At 50.4% G+C, this 16,941-nt stretch overlaps 3 protein-coding genes across 10 annotated transcripts; 1 reads left to right on the forward strand and 2 right to left on the reverse strand.

Annotated features, from left to right (window-relative positions):
- Positions 1 to 48: 48 nt before the first annotated feature.
- On the reverse strand, positions 49 to 10,236 carry ehmt2 (euchromatic histone-lysine N-methyltransferase 2). Of its 5 annotated transcripts, XM_057020838.1 has the most exons (30): positions 10,168 to 10,236; positions 9,503 to 9,569; positions 9,286 to 9,426; positions 8,621 to 8,865; positions 8,404 to 8,449; positions 8,229 to 8,299; positions 7,340 to 7,456; positions 7,187 to 7,258; positions 6,821 to 6,941; positions 6,510 to 6,596; positions 6,144 to 6,280; positions 5,832 to 5,975; positions 5,441 to 5,760; positions 5,140 to 5,361; positions 4,187 to 4,269; positions 3,707 to 3,813; positions 3,406 to 3,528; positions 3,220 to 3,321; positions 3,127 to 3,147; positions 2,940 to 3,044; positions 2,824 to 2,856; positions 2,355 to 2,509; positions 2,007 to 2,174; positions 1,791 to 1,935; positions 1,595 to 1,672; positions 1,304 to 1,419; positions 1,090 to 1,176; positions 925 to 1,003; positions 553 to 728; positions 49 to 476 (listed from the first exon to the last, which is right to left on the reverse strand). In XM_057020838.1, exons 1-30 carry the CDS (start codon positions 10,192 to 10,194, stop codon positions 296 to 298), a joined length of 3,576 nt encoding a protein of 1,191 aa, XP_056876818.1. In that variant the 5' UTR covers positions 10,195 to 10,236; the 3' UTR covers positions 49 to 295. The 5 variants fall into 5 exon arrangements, with proteins under 5 accessions (XP_056876818.1, XP_056876819.1, XP_056876820.1 ...); XM_057020839.1 differs by lacking the exon at positions 3,127 to 3,147; XM_057020840.1 differs by lacking the exon at positions 2,824 to 2,856.
- Positions 10,237 to 10,333: 97 nt separating this feature from the next.
- On the forward strand, positions 10,334 to 13,465 carry LOC130518335 (zinc finger and BTB domain-containing protein 12-like). Of its 3 annotated transcripts, none has more exons than XM_057020850.1 (5): positions 10,334 to 10,488; positions 10,927 to 11,171; positions 11,253 to 11,447; positions 11,596 to 11,787; positions 11,981 to 13,465. In XM_057020850.1, exons 2-5 carry the CDS (start codon positions 10,968 to 10,970, stop codon positions 12,986 to 12,988), a joined length of 1,599 nt encoding a protein of 532 aa, XP_056876830.1. In that variant the 5' UTR covers positions 10,334 to 10,488; positions 10,927 to 10,967; the 3' UTR covers positions 12,989 to 13,465. The 3 variants fall into 3 exon arrangements, with proteins under 3 accessions (XP_056876830.1, XP_056876828.1, XP_056876829.1); XM_057020848.1 differs by having other exon boundaries at positions 10,934 to 11,171; XM_057020849.1 differs by having other exon boundaries at positions 10,967 to 11,171.
- Positions 13,287 to 16,060, reverse strand: nelfe (negative elongation factor complex member E). 2 transcript variants are annotated; one of them, XM_057020852.1, is made up of 11 exons: positions 15,926 to 16,060; positions 15,627 to 15,720; positions 15,361 to 15,430; positions 14,977 to 15,122; positions 14,833 to 14,904; positions 14,578 to 14,615; positions 14,252 to 14,505; positions 13,955 to 14,099; positions 13,825 to 13,879; positions 13,635 to 13,737; positions 13,287 to 13,557 (listed from the first exon to the last, which is right to left on the reverse strand). In XM_057020852.1, exons 2-11 carry the CDS (start codon positions 15,699 to 15,701, stop codon positions 13,484 to 13,486), a joined length of 1,032 nt encoding a protein of 343 aa, XP_056876832.1. In that variant the 5' UTR covers positions 15,702 to 15,720; positions 15,926 to 16,060; the 3' UTR covers positions 13,287 to 13,483. The 2 variants fall into 2 exon arrangements, with proteins under 2 accessions (XP_056876832.1, XP_056876833.1); XM_057020853.1 differs by lacking the exon at positions 15,926 to 16,060 and adding an exon at positions 15,828 to 15,850.
- Between the last annotated feature and the right edge of the window lie 881 nt (positions 16,061 to 16,941).

The following is a 16,941-nucleotide window of genomic DNA, read 5'->3' on the forward strand; positions in this document are numbered from 1 at the left end:
GTGAACTTCAATTCAGAAACACAATGGTCACATTGGACACACAAAAACTGACACGTGAGCCAATTTATTACATAAAATACAACAAACATACATAGAAAAGGAAAGAAAACGTGTGGTTAAACATGGACAACGTGTGTGTGTGTGTGTGTGTGTGTTAGCAGAACAATGGTATGACAATAATAAATGTTAAACTGTTATTCTGTTAAAACCAACTGATGGAATAAGCATCCGATATCTGTTCTAAAATGCTGAAACGCGTTTGAGAGACTCATCACGTCGCCAGCGATGGGAATATTCAGGCGTTTCCCACCACGGTCACGGCACAGTCGCCTCCGGATTCGGGACACGCCTCCAGTCGAGCGAGCCGGCTCTGCTCCAGGGCGATGGCCTCGGCCGAGTGCTTGCACTTTTCCGAGCCGCACTGACAGGTGAAGTACTTGCTTTTGATGTCCCAGAAGCGGTCGCCGTAGTCAAAGCTAAGACAGGAGGCGAAGGCGGTGAAAAGCGTGCAGCAGCATTTGGGACGTGCGGAGGATGGCGTGAAGCCGTTACCCCAGCTCTTGTCCGCTCAGGATGTCTCTGGAGCTGAAGAAGGCGATGCGAGGGAACCTCAGGTCCTGGTGCAGCATGAACACGCGCACGGGGATCAGGTTGGGGTCACACAGGTGGTTGATGAAGCGGCTGATGTTGCCATAGTAGCGGGCGTCGATGCAATACACTTCCCCGTCCTAGAGAGGACAGAATGTATCCAGGTTAGAACCCGTCACTGCTGTGACCTTGGGCCGCGAGCACACGGCGAGCACCACCGATGGTCCCAGGATTCATTTATCCTCCATCTTGGTTTCCTTTGAATCCATTAAACACTGCGTTCGACTCGTTAACTCCAGGGCCTCGTTAACGCGTAGCCGTAAACAAAAGGCTCACCTTGTTATCCAGATCAAACAAGTAGGAGTCGTCTTCCCTCACGTCGGCCTCGGCGTCGGAGATCAGCTCTCCCACGTACCTGAGGGCAGCAGAGAAACGGCTCAATGGCGGCGTGCACGTGCACGTGCACGTGCACCTGAGCTGCTGCTGGCGGAGGCCTCTTACTCGCAGATGAAGCTGCCCTGAGGGATGTCCTGCAGAGCTCGCACCCCCCAGCCCATCTTCTCCGTCCTGTACAGCTGCAGACGAACCCTGAGGGGCAGAAAGTCCCTTTGGGGTCATTTGGTCCTTCCTGCGCTGCACCTGCGCCGCGCCTGCGCCGCGCCTGCGCCGCACCTGCGCCGCACCTGCGCTGCAGCGCTCAGACTGGCGCTCTCACCTGATGCCTGACTGGACCACCCGGTTCTTGCAGGCCCGGTGGCAGGAGCAGGCCATGTTGCACTCAAATATGAGAGGAGGTTCAATTTTGTTGAACTCTTGAAGTAGTCGTTGGTCCTGAGAACACATTTAAAAAAGGGTCAGGGTTAGGGTTAGGGTCAGGGTCAGGGTTAGGATCAGGGTTAGGGTTTAGGGTTAGGGTCAGGGTCAGGGTTAGGGTCAGGGTTAGGGTTAGGGTCAGGGTCAGGGTTTAGGGTTTCTGGTCTCTGGTGCTGCTGCCGGAGGTTCTGACCTTGTCGTACCAGCAGCGGATGCTCAGCTGGCCACACAGGCAGTTGCTGGAGGAGCAGTCGTCAGTGCAGCTGCAGTGCTGCAGGAAGGAGAATCAGTCAGCGGGAGCCAGGCTACACAACCGAACGAGCCACAAGAATAAAAGGCTTTCAACAGAATTATGGGATGGACATTGGCACATGTGGACACTTACTTACCTGTAAGTGTGTAATATTTCGGTCTATATTCATTGCAGAGGTTTCACAGTTTTCTGAAACGTATTTGTAGTCCGAGGGGCAGCCTTCCTCGTCCACGGCGTTCACACAGGGGATCGGCACGTTCTCGTACCCCTGCGCAATGTCACTGAACAGGAAGTCAGATATTTCCAGGCAGAAACAAAGCAGAACTCCACCTCCGCCCCCTTTCTAACCCACCTGCAGATGATGCGTTCGGTGCGATGCAGCCGGTTAGAGATCCCCCGCCGCAGCTTCCTGTTGATTTGGAGGGCCACCCAGACCGGGGAGTCGGGCCTGGCCAGGCTCAGAGGAGTGTCTCCTTCTCTGTTCATGATGTCGATGTCGGCCCCTCTGGAGAGGAACAACCTGAAGAGCCCACAATCATTGAATCACCCAGAGTTTATGAATTTGTTACCTACAGCAAATTCTGATTAACTTCATTTTACTTCAAAATTCCATGTTTAAATCTATTCCCTGGAAAAATTGTTGTCTTTCAAACTGAAGAAAGCAAGTGGGAAGTGAGAGGAGCTTCAAACCCAAACTGACCTCACACACTCCAGGTAGCCCTCCCTGGAGGCGATGTGCAGCGGCGTGTCCCCGTGCGTGTTGACCGAGCTGAGAGAGCAGCCGGCGTTCAAGACCAGCTCGGCGATGTCCACGCTGCCCGCGTACGCCGCCCAGTGGAGACACACGTTGAGCTCCTACAGGAGACAGGACACCACATGACGCCTGAAATCATTTCAACGACTGTATCAAACTGGGAAAAGTGAAAAACAGCAGATGATGAAACTCATTAGGGTGGAAATCATTTATGACTCAATCCACAACACATTAACCGTTAATTACATGAAAGACTTTGATTGAAATGAAAGAAATGACCATTCATTGTGCTTAAACCTACTGCCACCTGGTGGCCAAAATGACACATCTGCATTGCCAAGTTTACTTCAAAAATAAATAAAATAAATTTGAAAAAAAAAAGACAAAAATAGTTGTTTAGAAAATGTTGGCTTACATTTCGGCAAGGCATAAAAAGTCCCCATGAAGGCTGAACAAATAATTGGAAAGCAAAGTGTTGTTTTGGCAGAGCGAATAAGCCGTTTCACACCTTGCGTCCAACTAGACACATACTTTATCTGCGATGTTGACGTCAGCTCCTCTGTTGAGCAGCACTTTTATCACGTCCAGGTGTTTGTGCTCAGCAGCCCAGATGATTGGCGTCCAGCCCCCGCTGTCCTGCAACCAACACATATCAAGAGAAACTTGAAGTGAATTCACCTTACTGAGCCGTGCTGATGGACTACGTGTGTGTTCCTGCCTCCTCATGTGAGAAAGAAGCCTTGTGAGCAGGAAAGAGACTGACATAAACAGCTGAAAAGCGTGATTCAGGGACATTTGTAGCTTTCCTTACCTGTGCATTGACGTCAACCTGCCCCGTCTCCAGAAGCATATTCACTATTTCGAGGTTTCCCAACTTGGCGGCATGATGGAGGCCAGTATATCCATCTTCTTCCTTCACACCAAGGACAGGGAGACTGAATTAGCGCCACAAGCCTTTGGCTTCACACTGGCGTCTAAAGGAGGTGCAGACACCCACAACGTGGTAGACACAGGCCCCACTCTGGATCAGATATCGCGCCACTTCGATGTGGTTGTTGATGATGGCTTCCACCAGAGGAGTCCGGAGGTCTTTGTCCTGCGCATCCACGTTGGCCCCCGCCTGGCAGGAAATAAGACCACCTAGGGTTAGGGTTGGGTTGGGTTAAGGAGGGGGTGCCCAAATCCAGTCCTGGGGGACCCGCGTCCCACCGGGGAGGCCACGCCTCCTGGACCCCAGGTCAGCGCCTTCAAGGCCTTTCCCACAATGGGGGGTGCATCTCATCAAAGTGTGGTCTCACCTGTACCAGCATGTAGCAAATGTCGAGCAGGCCTCTCTGCGCCGCAGCGTGAAGAGCGCAGCGCTTGTTCTGAGCGTCGGGCTGGTACGATGGGTCGATGCTCTCCACTGTGAGGGACACACGGCCTTAGGACTCACACCAACATACTGTACATATGCTACTCAGGACGCTGACAGAAATATGACAGATGGGCTTTTAAAACTGTGAACAGAGTTTAACCTCATAATTAACATCCATGGAAAAATGTGATGGCGCCCTGGGCTGGAACACCTGTGCACAGGTGGAAGAAGCTGCTCGTCTCCAACCACAGAAGCAGTTTTCAGTTTGGGATGAAAACGCTGCCCAATATTCTCTTTTCTGTAAAATAATGTTCTTCCCGCTGGACCTTCTTTCATGACTTGAAAAGCCTTCGTTAACATTTGGAGTGTTTAAACACACGCCTCTTACTTTGAGTTTAGCTGTACTTATGGAGACACTTACTGAGCATCAGCAGGACTCTCTGAGTCTCTCCTTGTTTTGCCGCTGGATAAAGCTGGCGGGGATGGAACCTCAGTTTCTTCTTCCTGGCAAATCAAACAAGATGTTGCAAATGTAACTATGAGTCCAGAGAGGCCACCAGAGTCGGTGAGGAAGCGCTGAATGTTCAGGCTGATGTCGCCTGTGAGGGTTAGGGTCTGACCCTGACCGCCGATGTCGCCTGTGACCCCTGAATGACCTGAAGGGGAAAACAGCTTCCAGCGTCTTTCCAGGAGGATTTTCTCCAGAACCGTCTCACGAGCACACGAGGATTCTGAGGGACAGAGCGCTCTGGGGTCATTCTGGGGTCACACCCCTGCCGTTATTCCTAACTTTGCTTTCTCCATCCCTACTGACGCCTGGCGCCCTAATGGAGCACAGTCCTGCTAGAGCGGCGCGTGACACCACCCGCGGAGACGGAGCTGCATGGGCGATGTAGCTGTCAGCTGTGGGGGCGGTGGCCCGTTAGGAGCTGCTCACATCCAAGGGGACGACAGAGGCATCCAGGAGGCTGGAGGGTGAGCGGCCGCTACGACTGACGACGGCCACAGAACTAACTAACTAACTAACTAACTAACTAACTAACTAACTGACAGAGTCCATGTGCAGGAGCTGCAGACTCTGCTTTCTAACGTAACTGCAGGCGAGGAAAATAACAAGAAATAACCCTGAAATGAAGATCTCGTCTCTTTTGGGTCACCCACCGAGCTGGTCTCCATTCCAGCCTCCCCTGACAGAGCATCAGGTCAATTTTCCAACTGTGGCCTTGGATAAAGACCCTGTGAAAACGGCTTCAGAGGCAGTTTGCTTGAGATGCAACAGCCCCACAGATGCACATGTGACCGTGTCCGTTTTCTAATCTTCAACTTCAATGAAACAGAAAGGACAAAAGAGGAGATGGAATCCAAACATCCAACCTTTCACTCTCCTGCGTGAGGATTGCCTTCTGCAGTGCTGCCCTGCTGGCGCCAGGGGGCAGTGCGCTGGGGCTGATGGGTTTTCCATTGGGCAAACACAGGGACGGTCCCACGCTGTCCACTCCCTCCTCTGCTGGGACGAGCGTCTCCACATTTGCAGCAGAGCCGACAGGCTGCTGCTCCACCTCCTCTCTTACCAATCCGTGACTACGCATCCGTGCACTGAAAGGCAGAAAATAGCAATGCAGTTAAGGAAAATACAATCTAAAATGATCGAATTAAGCTGATCATCCACTTTCACCTGACGGGTCTTTCAGGCATCTTGCCGTCCTTCATCCCCCCCGTTGAGGCTGTGAGTGAGAGCGCTGTAGGAGTGGATGGGAGGGACGGGGTGGTCGTGGAAGAGGCTGACATGGTGACCACGGTGGCTGAGGATGAGGGTGCCAAGTGGAAGGACGGGATGGTGACCTCTTGGGCCTCAGAGGCATCTTCCCCACAGTGGGGACAGAAGAGCATGCCGCCCTCGTTTGGTCTGCTGCGACCACTGCCCAGGACGGTCACGCAGCCCCGGTGGAAGCGGTGAGCGATGCGCTGGTCTGGGCAGCACTCAAGAAACGTGCCCTGCAAGGAGAGAGGAGATGAAGCAGGAAGGGACTGTGGATAGGACCAATAGGTGGGGATCGCCCTCTCACAGCCAGGCAGAAGAACCCGCAGCCGGGACAGCAGTGATGTTGGACCATATGCGAGCGGTGGACTTCGCAAAGCACCATGAGAGGCACCCGGCTGGAGGGCCGCATGGTCTCTCCTTTAATCGTCCGATTGGTACAAGCCCTCAGCTGACAGCGGAAACGGAACAGAAAATTAGCAGTTGTCAACATCTATGAGCAAAAACATGTGGTGCTGCCAAATGAAACGCTGCTGCTCTTCTAAAGGCTCCAAACGGTGAACAAGGCCAAACAACGTGGACGACTGAGCAAACACAGCTGGACGTAGCCGAGACGAACCGCGCCGTTGATGCTCTCCGTGGCCATGCACGCTCTGCTGGCAGGTTGGCTGGTGCTGTCCACCTGGGGGGCCTCCATCCTGCAGCTGCACAAGGGCAGCTCCTCCAGCCGGTCCATGTCTCCGCCGTCACTTCCCTCTGCAGAGGAGAAAACAAGCTTTCTGATGCTAACAGGACTAAAAATGTGTAAATGTATGTAGAGTAGGGCGGGATCATTTGCCCCCCCCCCCCCCGGATGAGTCTCCAGCTCATGGCTGGGCCCTTTGTGACCTTTGGTACCTTGCTCAAGGGTACGTCGGCAGGGCTCTGACGGCGTTCTGCCATCACTGTAACGTCACCAGTTCAGCGACTGGTGGTGCAAACTCACCATTCTGGGGCGAAAGCGTGAGGCTGTCAGCAGCAGCGATGTCCAGAGCACTCAGAGGAACCTCTGTGTACTCGCTGGTGCCTCCAGCTGAGCAGAAACATCGAGCAATTACACCCACGGCTCGTTAAGACATGCAGCTAAACAGCTGAAAATCAATAACTAACAATAAAATCTATCTGTAGCTATACTTACAAATGTAAAGGAGGAATTTTACCATCTTTCTGACACTATTGCTGGTCCAGGTACCAGAGGTGAGCTCAACATATTGGTTCTGAATGTAGTTTTATCACCGGGGGGGGGGGGGGGCTCACCTCCGATGGTCTCCACCGCCTCAGCGATGCTTCCCTCTCCGTCCTGTTCTGACCGCAGCCACGAGCGCTCCTCACTGCCGTGTCTCCACTGGGAGGCTCTCTGGGTTCCAGACTGGGTTCTCTGTAATGGAGTCAGGTCTGGGTTAAAGGGAAATGGACCCCCGCGCAGAGTTACGCTAACAGGTAAATATGTTCACAATAAAACTTTGGATTAAGGGAATTCAAATGATAAAAGCTGGATAAAAGCTTCTTTTGGCCTGGATTACTCAGAACATTGACGAGAGTTTACTAGACGGGGAACCAAAAGAACAGAACAAAAAGGGTTCTGCTCAGGATGTTCTGCAGTAAACTCCTCCCAGCACTCACGAGGTCCGATAAGCCCACCGGCCCCTCGAGCTCTTTACTGGGCCGCCCCGCTCCTGGTCCACGGTCGTCCAACTAGAACCACCAGAACAGAAAGAACGTGAACCCAGAAAAGAGGCTCCTGTTCACAGGGCAGCTCTGAGTAAGGCCACAGACCTTTTCTGGATCTTGGAATGATGGACTGGAACTCTGGACGTCCTCCTTTGACACGGAGCTCCCACTGGTCTCCACGGAGACCCCGGCAGGCTCCGCTTTCGCGTGGAACGCTTCTCTCTTGTTTATGAAAGACAACAAAGACGACAATTAATGCACAATGTGTTCAACCAAAACTTGAGAATTCCATGTGAGGAAATAGAAGAAAGTCTGTGAAACGGGTGGAATTTCCTGGTTTTCTTCGTGATGATGTCATAAAATGAGATCTGATGATGTGAGTGGGAGGTTTGACTGAGATAATGAGCCCTAAAAACACAGGTGACCACAGAGCTAAAGCAACGAGTGCTGAGCTCGTTTCCGCCCGGACACCCGGCGTGTCGCTTATGTCCGGTCCACCTGGTGGCGATGGCGCCGACCGAGGCAGCGCCGCCATCGCTCTGATGTCTTTAGTCGCAGGAAGGACCGATTCTACGTCGTAGCTTTAGCGATACGGCCAGCGCCAACTCTGAAGAATTCACTCACTCTTCAAATATTGTTCAGACTCGGATAATAAATAAACAGTAATAATTTAAGTTATTTATTCTTTCTGTGCGGCACCAAACGACCCGCGGACCAGTACCGGCCCACGGCCCGGGCGTTGGGGAGCACTGCCTTCAATAAGACAAAAGGTCATTTTTAAAAGCTTGTCCTGTTGCAACACCCACATCCCCCCCCCATTGATCCCAGGCTGGCCTGAAGGGGGACGTCCCGTCCACCACAACCATGTGTCCACGTGTCCTTCTGAAGCTGCAGCGCATCAACGCACGCGTTAGCAAAGATGAGAGATCAATCATAAAACCACTCAATTCCAAAAGGTTCACAGACTTTCTCCCCAACAGGAACAGAATCTTACCACATTTTCAACGTTCTCTGCAGACTTCTCGGATTTTGCGTTTAAGCTCTGCAATTTTCTCCTTTTGGCAACTTTTGGAAGCACGGGAGGAAGACGAGACAGAACATTACACATTTCTAACGTGTCGCCCGTTTCAACAGACCTGATACGGAAGAGTTCATCGATGGCCACTCACGAGTTTCCGTGCCAGCAGATCCCAATGGGGCCACAACGTGGCTCATCTGTGGACGACAACGGTGACACAAGTGATCGACACGGCGGGACAAAAAGACCTCCGTCCCTTCACTGTCTCTGTCTTTAGCTTTAGATTCTAACCACCACGGCACCAGAACCGTTGTTGCTTTACTTTCTTTTTAAACCAACATTGGCCAACGGCCTCCGAGGCTCCTCACCTGCCCAGGTGGAGGTCTGTTCATGGTCTTCCGAGCACGGTGGATCTTATGAGGTGCAGGAGACACAGAGGGAGACGGGGAGGCCGTTCCACAGGAGGAGGTTGAGAAAGGACTTGGTGGGATGGGTTTGCTGCCCGCAGGCCCAGAAAGACTCATCTTTGCTCTTCCAGGGGACAAAGTTATAGATGTAGGAGAGGAAGACAGCGAAGAGGAGGATGTGGATGGAAGCGACTTTGCTGCATAACCTGCAAGAAGAAAAATATCATTGTGCTCCAACTGTGATGTGAGCGAGTGTGTCCACACCAGCCTGGCGCTACATGCAGCGACAGTACTGGGTAGCGTTAGCATGTGCTCATGTGCTCTATGACTGTCGCCCCTCTGCTTGCAGACGCATCGGAGGGTCTCCGACACCGTTACTGTGGCAACATGTTCCATGTTCTACTACACTGCATCATTATTGTGGCGCTGCATGATTAGAGATCAAACTATGCAGTTGCACTGTTTCCACACAGCAAGAAGGTGCTGGGTTCCAATCCCTGTGCACGTTCTCCCCGTGGACTCTCTCCCAGTCCTCTGGCGTCCTCTGGGTCTGGGTGATCTACCTCCTCTACTCTGACCTCTGAATGACCTCACTGCTGGCCTCCATAGCTGGGTCAGAGTCTCACCTGGGGGTTTGTTGAGGGTGGACGCAGGTGACAACTTGTCTCCTTCTTGTCCGACTGAGTCTTTGACGGGTTTCTGGGGTGAAACCGATGGTGAGTCGGCCGCTGACTCCATCTTGATGGCGGTCGAGGTGGATGCTGCATCTGGAGGTTCAATGTTCTCTGTTACTCTCAGGTTTCTGCTAATTTATGTGTGAAAGATCAGGAGGAACGAGCAAACCTTCCGTTGTTGGGCCGCCACGTGAAGACGCTTCTGACGGTTCTGTGTCATTTGCTTCAGGAGGCTCCTGGTAGAGAAACGGCAGAATAAAATAGTTCCCTCAGTGTGAGACGTGAACGCAGGGGAAGAACTCAACGCAACTCCAATTTAATCTTTTAAACCTTTTCATTAATAAATGGTGTGAAATGAGCGTAAGAGTGCAAAATTAAGTAATTTAGGCCACAGATCTGTGTGTGTGTGTATATATATATGAGGCCTGGCTCATCCGGACCCATTTATTCTAACAGGAGTAAAGGTGCCGGAATCTGAGCCTGTTTGACTGCATGAAAACAGGAAAAAGATGTTGGTTCCATTGTAGCAGGATGATGCAAACATCCAAGGACGTGATAGAACAACGTGCAACGATGTGTGCATTCGAATTAATCAATCAATTAATTAATTAACTAAGCAGATGCAAAAACAGTTAAGACTGGACAGAAGCAACTTAGTTCCAAAAAATGCTAAAGTGGCTAACCGACTAGCATTCGCTACAAAACACTGATTTCAAGCTACCAAACGGCAGCATTTGTAACTAGAGGACAGCTGTGTCGGTTAGCTTCACCAGGTTGAGTTAACAGGTCATTAAACGGAGGTGAATTCCGTTAGCGTTGATCGGAGTTCGCTACCTTTGTCGTTGTCTCCAACGCCGACATGTTTCCGACGTCCTGCAGCAAACGTGGCGCGTCACGAGTGACGCCCCGCCCCCGCCCCGCCGCTGGCCCCGCCCCGCCGCTGGCCCCGCCCCGCCTCTGACCCCGCCCCACGCAGAGTCCGCGTGCTTGTTAACTCCTCCCCCTGTGACGGAGCTAACGTGGAGCAGGAATTCGCCGCACCAACGGTTTAAAGTCCGCAGTTTGGAAAGTGGCCTCTTAAGAAAGGCAACATTTACACCGTCTTGGGATCCGCCGGCAGGGCATTAACCGTCATCTGGACGGGAGAAGGTGGAGGTGAGTAGCACCCAAGTTCGACCGTTACTCTTAGCCATTAGCACCGGCTAACGGCGAAGCTAGCGGCTAACTAGCTGTCATCGTAAAGCAGCTAACGCGTCATTATTAGTGTCGGCCTTTTAATGACAAGTTGAGACTATATTACTTCTGTTTCAATCATTATCCACGTAGCGATATCTTTACGTAATTAAAATATTGTCACAATGTGAATGGAAAACGGCATTATGAGGAAAACAATACGTTGAACCCACTCAGCATGTTTCAGCCCTGGACACGTCTGCAATGGCGTTTGTCTCCTATCAAACACAAATTTAGATAGAAAATAAATACAATATACATTCAAAGTAGATAGAGGACAAAGCCTTTGCGTTACTTGGTAAACGTCTGTAGACGATCTGTCATTTATTTAATTCCATTTTGCTGTTTTGCTCCCTGAAGTCTTCAGTATTTTCCCATGAGTCCCTTCCGGCTGTTTTAGGATGGAGACGCTGTGTTTCCGGTTGCCGGGCCATGGGGACACAGCGCTGGAACACATGAATTCACTGAGGTGCAGCAAACACTTCTGTGACATCACCATTGTAGCCAGCAACAAGCAGACCTTCAAGGGCCATAAGGTGGTGCTTGCTGCCTGCTCGCCATTTTTGCGTGACCAGTTCCTCCTCAATCCCTCCCCCAATCTCCAGGTAAACATGAGTCAACTCACATAATTTGGGACTGTGAGCAGCACTGTGATGCATTAAGGCTTTTCTCTTGATGTCGTACAGGTGTCGGTGCTCTACAGCTCCACCGTGTTGTGCGACCTCCTCAAGTCCTGCTACACCGGCAGCTTGCAGTTTAACTCGGAGGAGATCGTCAACTACCTCACCGCTGCTAGTTACCTGCAGATGGATTATATAGTGGAGTGTTGCCGTGGAGCCCTGAGGAAGATAATGCAGCTAAAGAACCCAAGTCTATCCAAGGCCAGTGGTGCCCGCCATGCCCTTTAAATGGTTTCCTTAGGTTGAGACATTGGGGAGTAGAAAACATCCATCATGTCTTATACCGTCTTTTTTTTGCCAGTTTCTTAATATTTTAGCAATGGCTGAATCTCCATCTTTGCTTCTGTAGGTGACTTCGGGCGACCACCCGTGTCAGCCTTTAACTGTCGGTAGGAGTCGCCAGTCTGCCTCCACACACGAACTCGCCCCCGCGCAGCCACACAGTCCCCGTTCACCCCCGGCAGAGAACAGTGCTGACGTGTGTACGCAGGACCGTGTGCACCAAGATGACCAAACCTTATTGGATGAGCAGTATATTAAGGTTTGTTTGGATAAAACTGCTAGTTATAGTAAGGTCAGTGCTGGTATGGGCGTAGCATGTTGCTATGGAAATGATAGTAGTGATAACAGTTGTATCAATGATGGCGTATAATTGAAAGGTTGTTGCTGGTTTGATCATCCAGTTTCTAAGTAAACTAAAGGACGGCTTTACTGGTTGTTCCCTTTTCTTCCAGGTAAATGTATCAGATGATGGAGAGGAGACCCAACAGGAAGAGTATGAGAAGTTTAGTGTTTACATCCCTAAAGAAGCAGCAAAAAGAACTGAGGAGGAATCCTCGGATGTTCCTCATGAGGCGTTTTGTCCAGAGACGGGCGGCGCCACAGACAGGGAATGCAACCTAAATCTAGCAGATGATGATAGTGGTGTTCCAAGAGTTCGGGGAACAGGCAAGGGGAGGGGGCGGGGCTTCAAGAGGAGAAGGTTGCCTTCGCTGCAGGAGAAACGAGCTGCTGAGACGGACCGCCATCAGGACCTATGGTATCTGGCTGCTGCAGGGATGGGAGGGGCTTTTGGGATGGACTACATTCAAGAGGGGCTAAAGGCGGGGGGTCTGATGCCGACCGATTTTCCACATTTAGACACGGCCCTTGGGGAGAGTGAAGGAGAAAAGGCTTCCTCAACATCTGCCAGCAGTTTGACACAGTATTGCATGGAGGACCCCAGTGGCGGAGCCTGTGAGGGCAGTTCAGGGGGGGCTGCACACCAGGGAGTGGACGAGTCTGTGGCGGTGGTGGGCTCCACCTCCAGTGTAGCTGGACCAGTAATCTGTGAGCAATGTGGCATGACGTTCCCTTCAGTCCAGGCGTTAACGGTCCACACCTGCACCGCTCACCCCCTGTACTCCTGCCCGTGCTGCGCTAAACAGTTCCACCACTCTGCTAACCTGACGCGACACATGGCCGTGCACAGAGGTGCTGGCAAATGCCACCAGTGCCCTCTTTGCTACAAGACCTTCACTCAAAAATCCACCCTCATCGATCACATGAACCTCCACAGTGGCGAGCGGCCACACCATTGTGCGTACTGCCACGCACGCTTCGCACACAAACCCGCATTACGGCGACACCTGAAGGAACTGCACGGGAAAACGACAGCGCAGAACTTCCTGTATGAGCAACAGGAACAGGAGAGAGGAAAAGGAATCCAGGAGGGGGGGCAGGATCCTCCAGCTCTGGCATAAACCACGAAGCCCCCCCCCCCCCCGGGTGTTTCCATTGCTAGTGATAGATCATTGGACCACTAGACTTTCAGAATCAATGGTAAAGGACTGTTGGAACTCTTGAAGTATCTCCTGCTGTACGGCTCAGGTCTGAGATATTAAGGGTTCTACGCGTCCACACGGCTGTTCTGAACCGGGGCTCATTGGACTGCGGGAGACCTGAGGGCACCAGGCTGGGTCGGTCAAACGTTACTGCACCTGAGAGAAGGTCGGACTTACTTCAGTCCACTCAGATAAATGTTTCCAACTGGGACACCAGTTTAAAGTCTACTTAAGCAGTTTATTCTCACTTATTGGAACCACGTTTAGATTACAGCAAGTGTCAACTCTGACTGTTCTGTAAATCCTTTAGGAACGTTGGTGTGTGCAATGTTGGAACTTACAGGAACTGCAGCAGGAGAAGCTACTGCATATCATTAAAAACATGAAAAAATGCAATGGCAAAACTGGTTTCAATCAAAACAAATCCTCATTGTACACAACTTGATTCCTCTTGTCCCGATAGGATCCTTTAGTGCTGTTCTGGACCGCTGTGGAAGGACAGAGACATGGGGAAGGTTATTGGCGTCCCGACAGGGTGAAAGCAGGAGTTGGGAGGAGTATCTACCCAGTGAGGCCCACACTGATTTGCCAGTGGCAGCATCCAACATGGGCTGTTTCCTGGCAATACTGACTTTGATGTAAACGTCTCCCACTGTGCTTCCATTCAGCTGTGGGGGGAGAAAACAGCTCAAGGTGCTCAGCTATTCCTCACAGGCCAATCAGGTCTGACTTTAGCAAACGGGCGCCACACTGACCTCCGCTACAGCTTGGTCTGCAGACTCCATCTTCTCAAATGTAATGAATGCACAACTACAAAAAGAGATGGAAAACCATCAGAGTAGGTGGAGGGAAGGCGGGAGTTGCGAGGCCTGACTGGCTCCTTACTTGCGTGGGTTGTCCATGGAGAGGTCGATGATGTTTCCATGCTGGGAGAAGGCAGAGCGCAGGCTGTCCTCGGTGAGCCCGGAGCCATAAACGTACACCGTGTTGCCCTTCCTCACTCCCCGCCTCTCAGGGTACGAGTCCGACCCTAAAAGTGAGACGGAGTCGGGAAGCTCAACGTCTCCTCGGCCTGCCGTGTCTCAACAAAGATGTCTGGTGTGTAGCAGCGCCCCCCCGGGGCAGTAAAAATCCCTTTGATTTGAAATGACTCTTTTTCTCTTGTATAAAACTCATACTCACGTCTGAACGGTCCGTCTCTGTCCCTGTCCCGATCTCTGTCTCGCTCTCGTTCTCTGCTTCGGTCCCTGTCTCTCTCTCTGTCCCGATCCCTGTCTCTCTCTCTGCCTCTGTCTCTCTCTCTGTCCCTGTCCCGCTCTCTGTCCCGCTCCCTGTCCAGGTCTCTGTCGCGCTCTCGTTCTCGGTCCATTTCACGGCTGGACGACATGCCGCCTCCATCGTCCTCGTCTCTGTAGCGGTCACTTGAACTCACAAAGCTGCAATCAGGGGCCATGATGTCAGTTTAGGCAGCAGCCCGTTTCCTTAGGATGACACACTTTGGACTTTACCTTTCATACAATGATTTTCGGTGCACTCTTTTTGCAGACTGAGAGAAAAACAGAGGGTAACAAGAGGATCAAAATGCATATTTCTGTCACAAACACGAACATCAGAAGATCTAAAAAGGAAAAAACACATTTGGCAAAAGACACAAATCACACCTGATTTTATCCTAGCAACAACAGAGCTTTTGTGATCATTTAGAACGGTGAAGGAACCGGTTACTATCCTCCGTAAATACGGTTTGTTGTGTTGTTGTGTACCTCTGGCTCATCATCTGCAGAGACGCTCCTTTGGAACGGTAGAAAAGCCGGAACTGGGCCTTTTTCAGGGTCCTGGGTTTGATAAGATTTCATTTAAAACAAGTAAAAAGAAAAGGAAATGATCCACCAGGTAGCACAGCGCACCTTGAGTTTGATTTCCAGCATTCGAGAGCGTTTAAAGCCTGAATTCTTGTTCTCCGATTTAATGGCGCTGATGGCGCCCGACTTGATCAGCATCTTTGCCTGTTCGGTCGCCATCGCAGTGTCAACGACAGGCTGGTCGGACAACGCTGCCATGGAGGATAAAATGGATAAATACAATTACCATTTAATCGTTGCTCCTCCTGAAACTCTGATATTTAGAATTCATTTAATTGTAGGTCCCCAACCCATAATATTTAAAAAATATGCTTCATCAATGTGCTTTAAACAGACCTAGTAAGAGCTAATTAGGACGTGAGATGGTCGAATCCCGGATAATGAAAACACCACACAAATTAATTAAAAGGCTAATTGAAGAGCTCTTACTCCGTTTCAAACCACTCTGGTTAGTCTGAGTGGTTGAACTCTGCTTCTTCAATGCAAGAAGGGCCTTTTTCTGAAAGGGAAGTGAAAACGGTGGAGGGTGAAATACATACTGCTAGATAACTTGGTAATCACCTAACCTAACCCTATCTTAGTGATCAGCTCTGGCCTCATGCAACACATGGCTGAGAACTCAACATCTGCCACCACCAATTATTGCACATCTGTCCTCGGTTACCAACAAAATCTAACTTTCGATCATGCCTTACCTTTTTCTTAAGTTTAGCATATTTTTTCTGCAGAGCCTCCTCTTCCTCCGTCATTGTAGTTGGGAACGACACCATGACGCTCCGGTTCAAACACCTTTATCAAATGCAAATAAATGTGATTAAATGGCAGATGATTCATTAGCTAATCAATAAACAGACCTAACAAACACGAGCATTTATAAACATAAAGGCTTCCTTAACCATTCCAATCCAACGAAACTCGCTCAGCCGCTTCAGATAATGCAGAACACTTTTATTAACATTTTAATCGGTTGTGATGGTTCAATTAATTCACTTACCAAACGGGAATGATGGTGAAGCCACTTTCTTCTTCGTCGTTATCTTCTTCTTCGTTGTCTTCTTCTTCGTCGTCGTCGTTATCTTCTTCTTCGTTGTATTCTTCTTCTTCTCCTCTCTGTCGGTGGCCTCTACCCGAAGACGTTGCATTACCGCCACCTACTGGGCTGGAGCGGGAACCTAGCTCATCCTCGATGTCCACCCCCGTCTAGATTCTCCAAACTTCACCACTAAAAACTGAAACAAGGCTTTATGCTTCTTAATTCCTTAGTATATTTTGTAATCTGTAATCTCACATTTCTTTAATTCATCCCTGATTTTTCCCTGCTTATTTTAAACCTGTGGTGATTCCTAATCTCCACGTTAACCTGACCCACGTTTCCGACTAAATTCATTGTCCCGTTTAACCTTGTGCCCTAATCTTAACCTAGTTACCAACAATTGTTCCCTTCTGTTTCCACTGCTTTCATCCCTCCCACTGTGGCTGGAGCCCCATTCCAATGTTTTGGATATTCGCTCACACAAAGGGCTTCTTCATTCCTCTCCACTGTGAGCTGCCCCCCACATGAATCTGACCTTGATATCTGATCTGTCCTAGAATTCAAATAATGGATCTGCTCTGATTTCTGATGCCATTTTCTGTAAACACCATTTTTGGACATTCATTCTTTATCCTGTTCCATAGTTTCATCACACAGCTAGAAACAACATGTTTTCTCAGCCTTGCTCATGTGTTCACTCCTTTTCCCTGGCAAACACCACTAACTTGGTCTTTTCAACAGAAACCTGAGGCCCCCTGAACATTCCTCAACCCCCCTCAGGGCTTTTTAAGGCTCGTTTTGAAAAAAACAAAATCTTCTATTCCATAAGGCTCCATCATCATCAAAGAGAAACCGCCTTTTGTCAGAGTCGTTTTCTGAAAACACAATAATCATAAAAAGCTGCCCCCCCCCCCCAGAAGTTCTATTATCCTCCTTATAGCTAAAGATATCCCCATCTGAACTCGGAGGCACCTCTC

The sequence above is a fragment of the Takifugu flavidus genome, chromosome 21 (genome assembly GCF_003711565.1).
Source record: "Takifugu flavidus isolate HTHZ2018 chromosome 21, ASM371156v2, whole genome shotgun sequence".
Lineage (NCBI taxonomy): Eukaryota > Metazoa > Chordata > Actinopteri > Tetraodontiformes > Tetraodontidae > Takifugu > Takifugu flavidus.

What these genes read in the sequence shown, in the direction of transcription:
- ehmt2 (XM_057020838.1), bottom strand. Translation starts at nt 10,194, where the DNA reads ATGTCGGCGTTGGAGACAACGACAAAG. An exon ending in ATGCCTGAAAGACCCGTCAG is followed by an intron (nt 5,362 to 5,440) that starts GTGAAAGTGGAT and finishes TCTGCCTTTCAG; the next exon opens with TGCACGGATGCGTAGTCACG. An exon ending in CAGGGCAGCTTCATCTGCGA is followed by an intron (nt 1,004 to 1,089) that starts GTAAGAGGCCTC and finishes TGCTGCCCTCAG; the next exon opens with GTACGTGGGAGAGCTGATCT.
- nelfe (XM_057020852.1), bottom strand. Translation starts at nt 15,701, where the DNA reads ATGGTGTCGTTCCCAACTACAATGACGGAGGAAGAGGAGGCTCTGCAG. An exon ending in CAGACCAAGCTGTAGCGGAG is followed by an intron (nt 13,738 to 13,824) that starts GTCAGTGTGGCG and finishes CTCCCCCCACAG; the next exon opens with CTGAATGGAAGCACAGTGGG. An exon ending in ATCAGTGTGGGCCTCACTGG is followed by an intron (nt 13,558 to 13,634) that starts GTAGATACTCCT and finishes GTCCTTCCACAG; the next exon opens with CGGTCCAGAACAGCACTAAA.
- LOC130518335 (XM_057020850.1), top strand. Translation starts at nt 10,968, where the DNA reads ATGGAGACGCTGTGTTTCCGGTTGCCGGGCCATGGGGACACAGCGCTG. An exon ending in ATCCCTCCCCCAATCTCCAG is followed by an intron (nt 11,172 to 11,252) that starts GTAAACATGAGT and finishes GATGTCGTACAG; the next exon opens with GTGTCGGTGCTCTACAGCTC. An exon ending in TGGATGAGCAGTATATTAAG is followed by an intron (nt 11,788 to 11,980) that starts GTTTGTTTGGAT and finishes CTTTTCTTCCAG; the next exon opens with GTAAATGTATCAGATGATGG.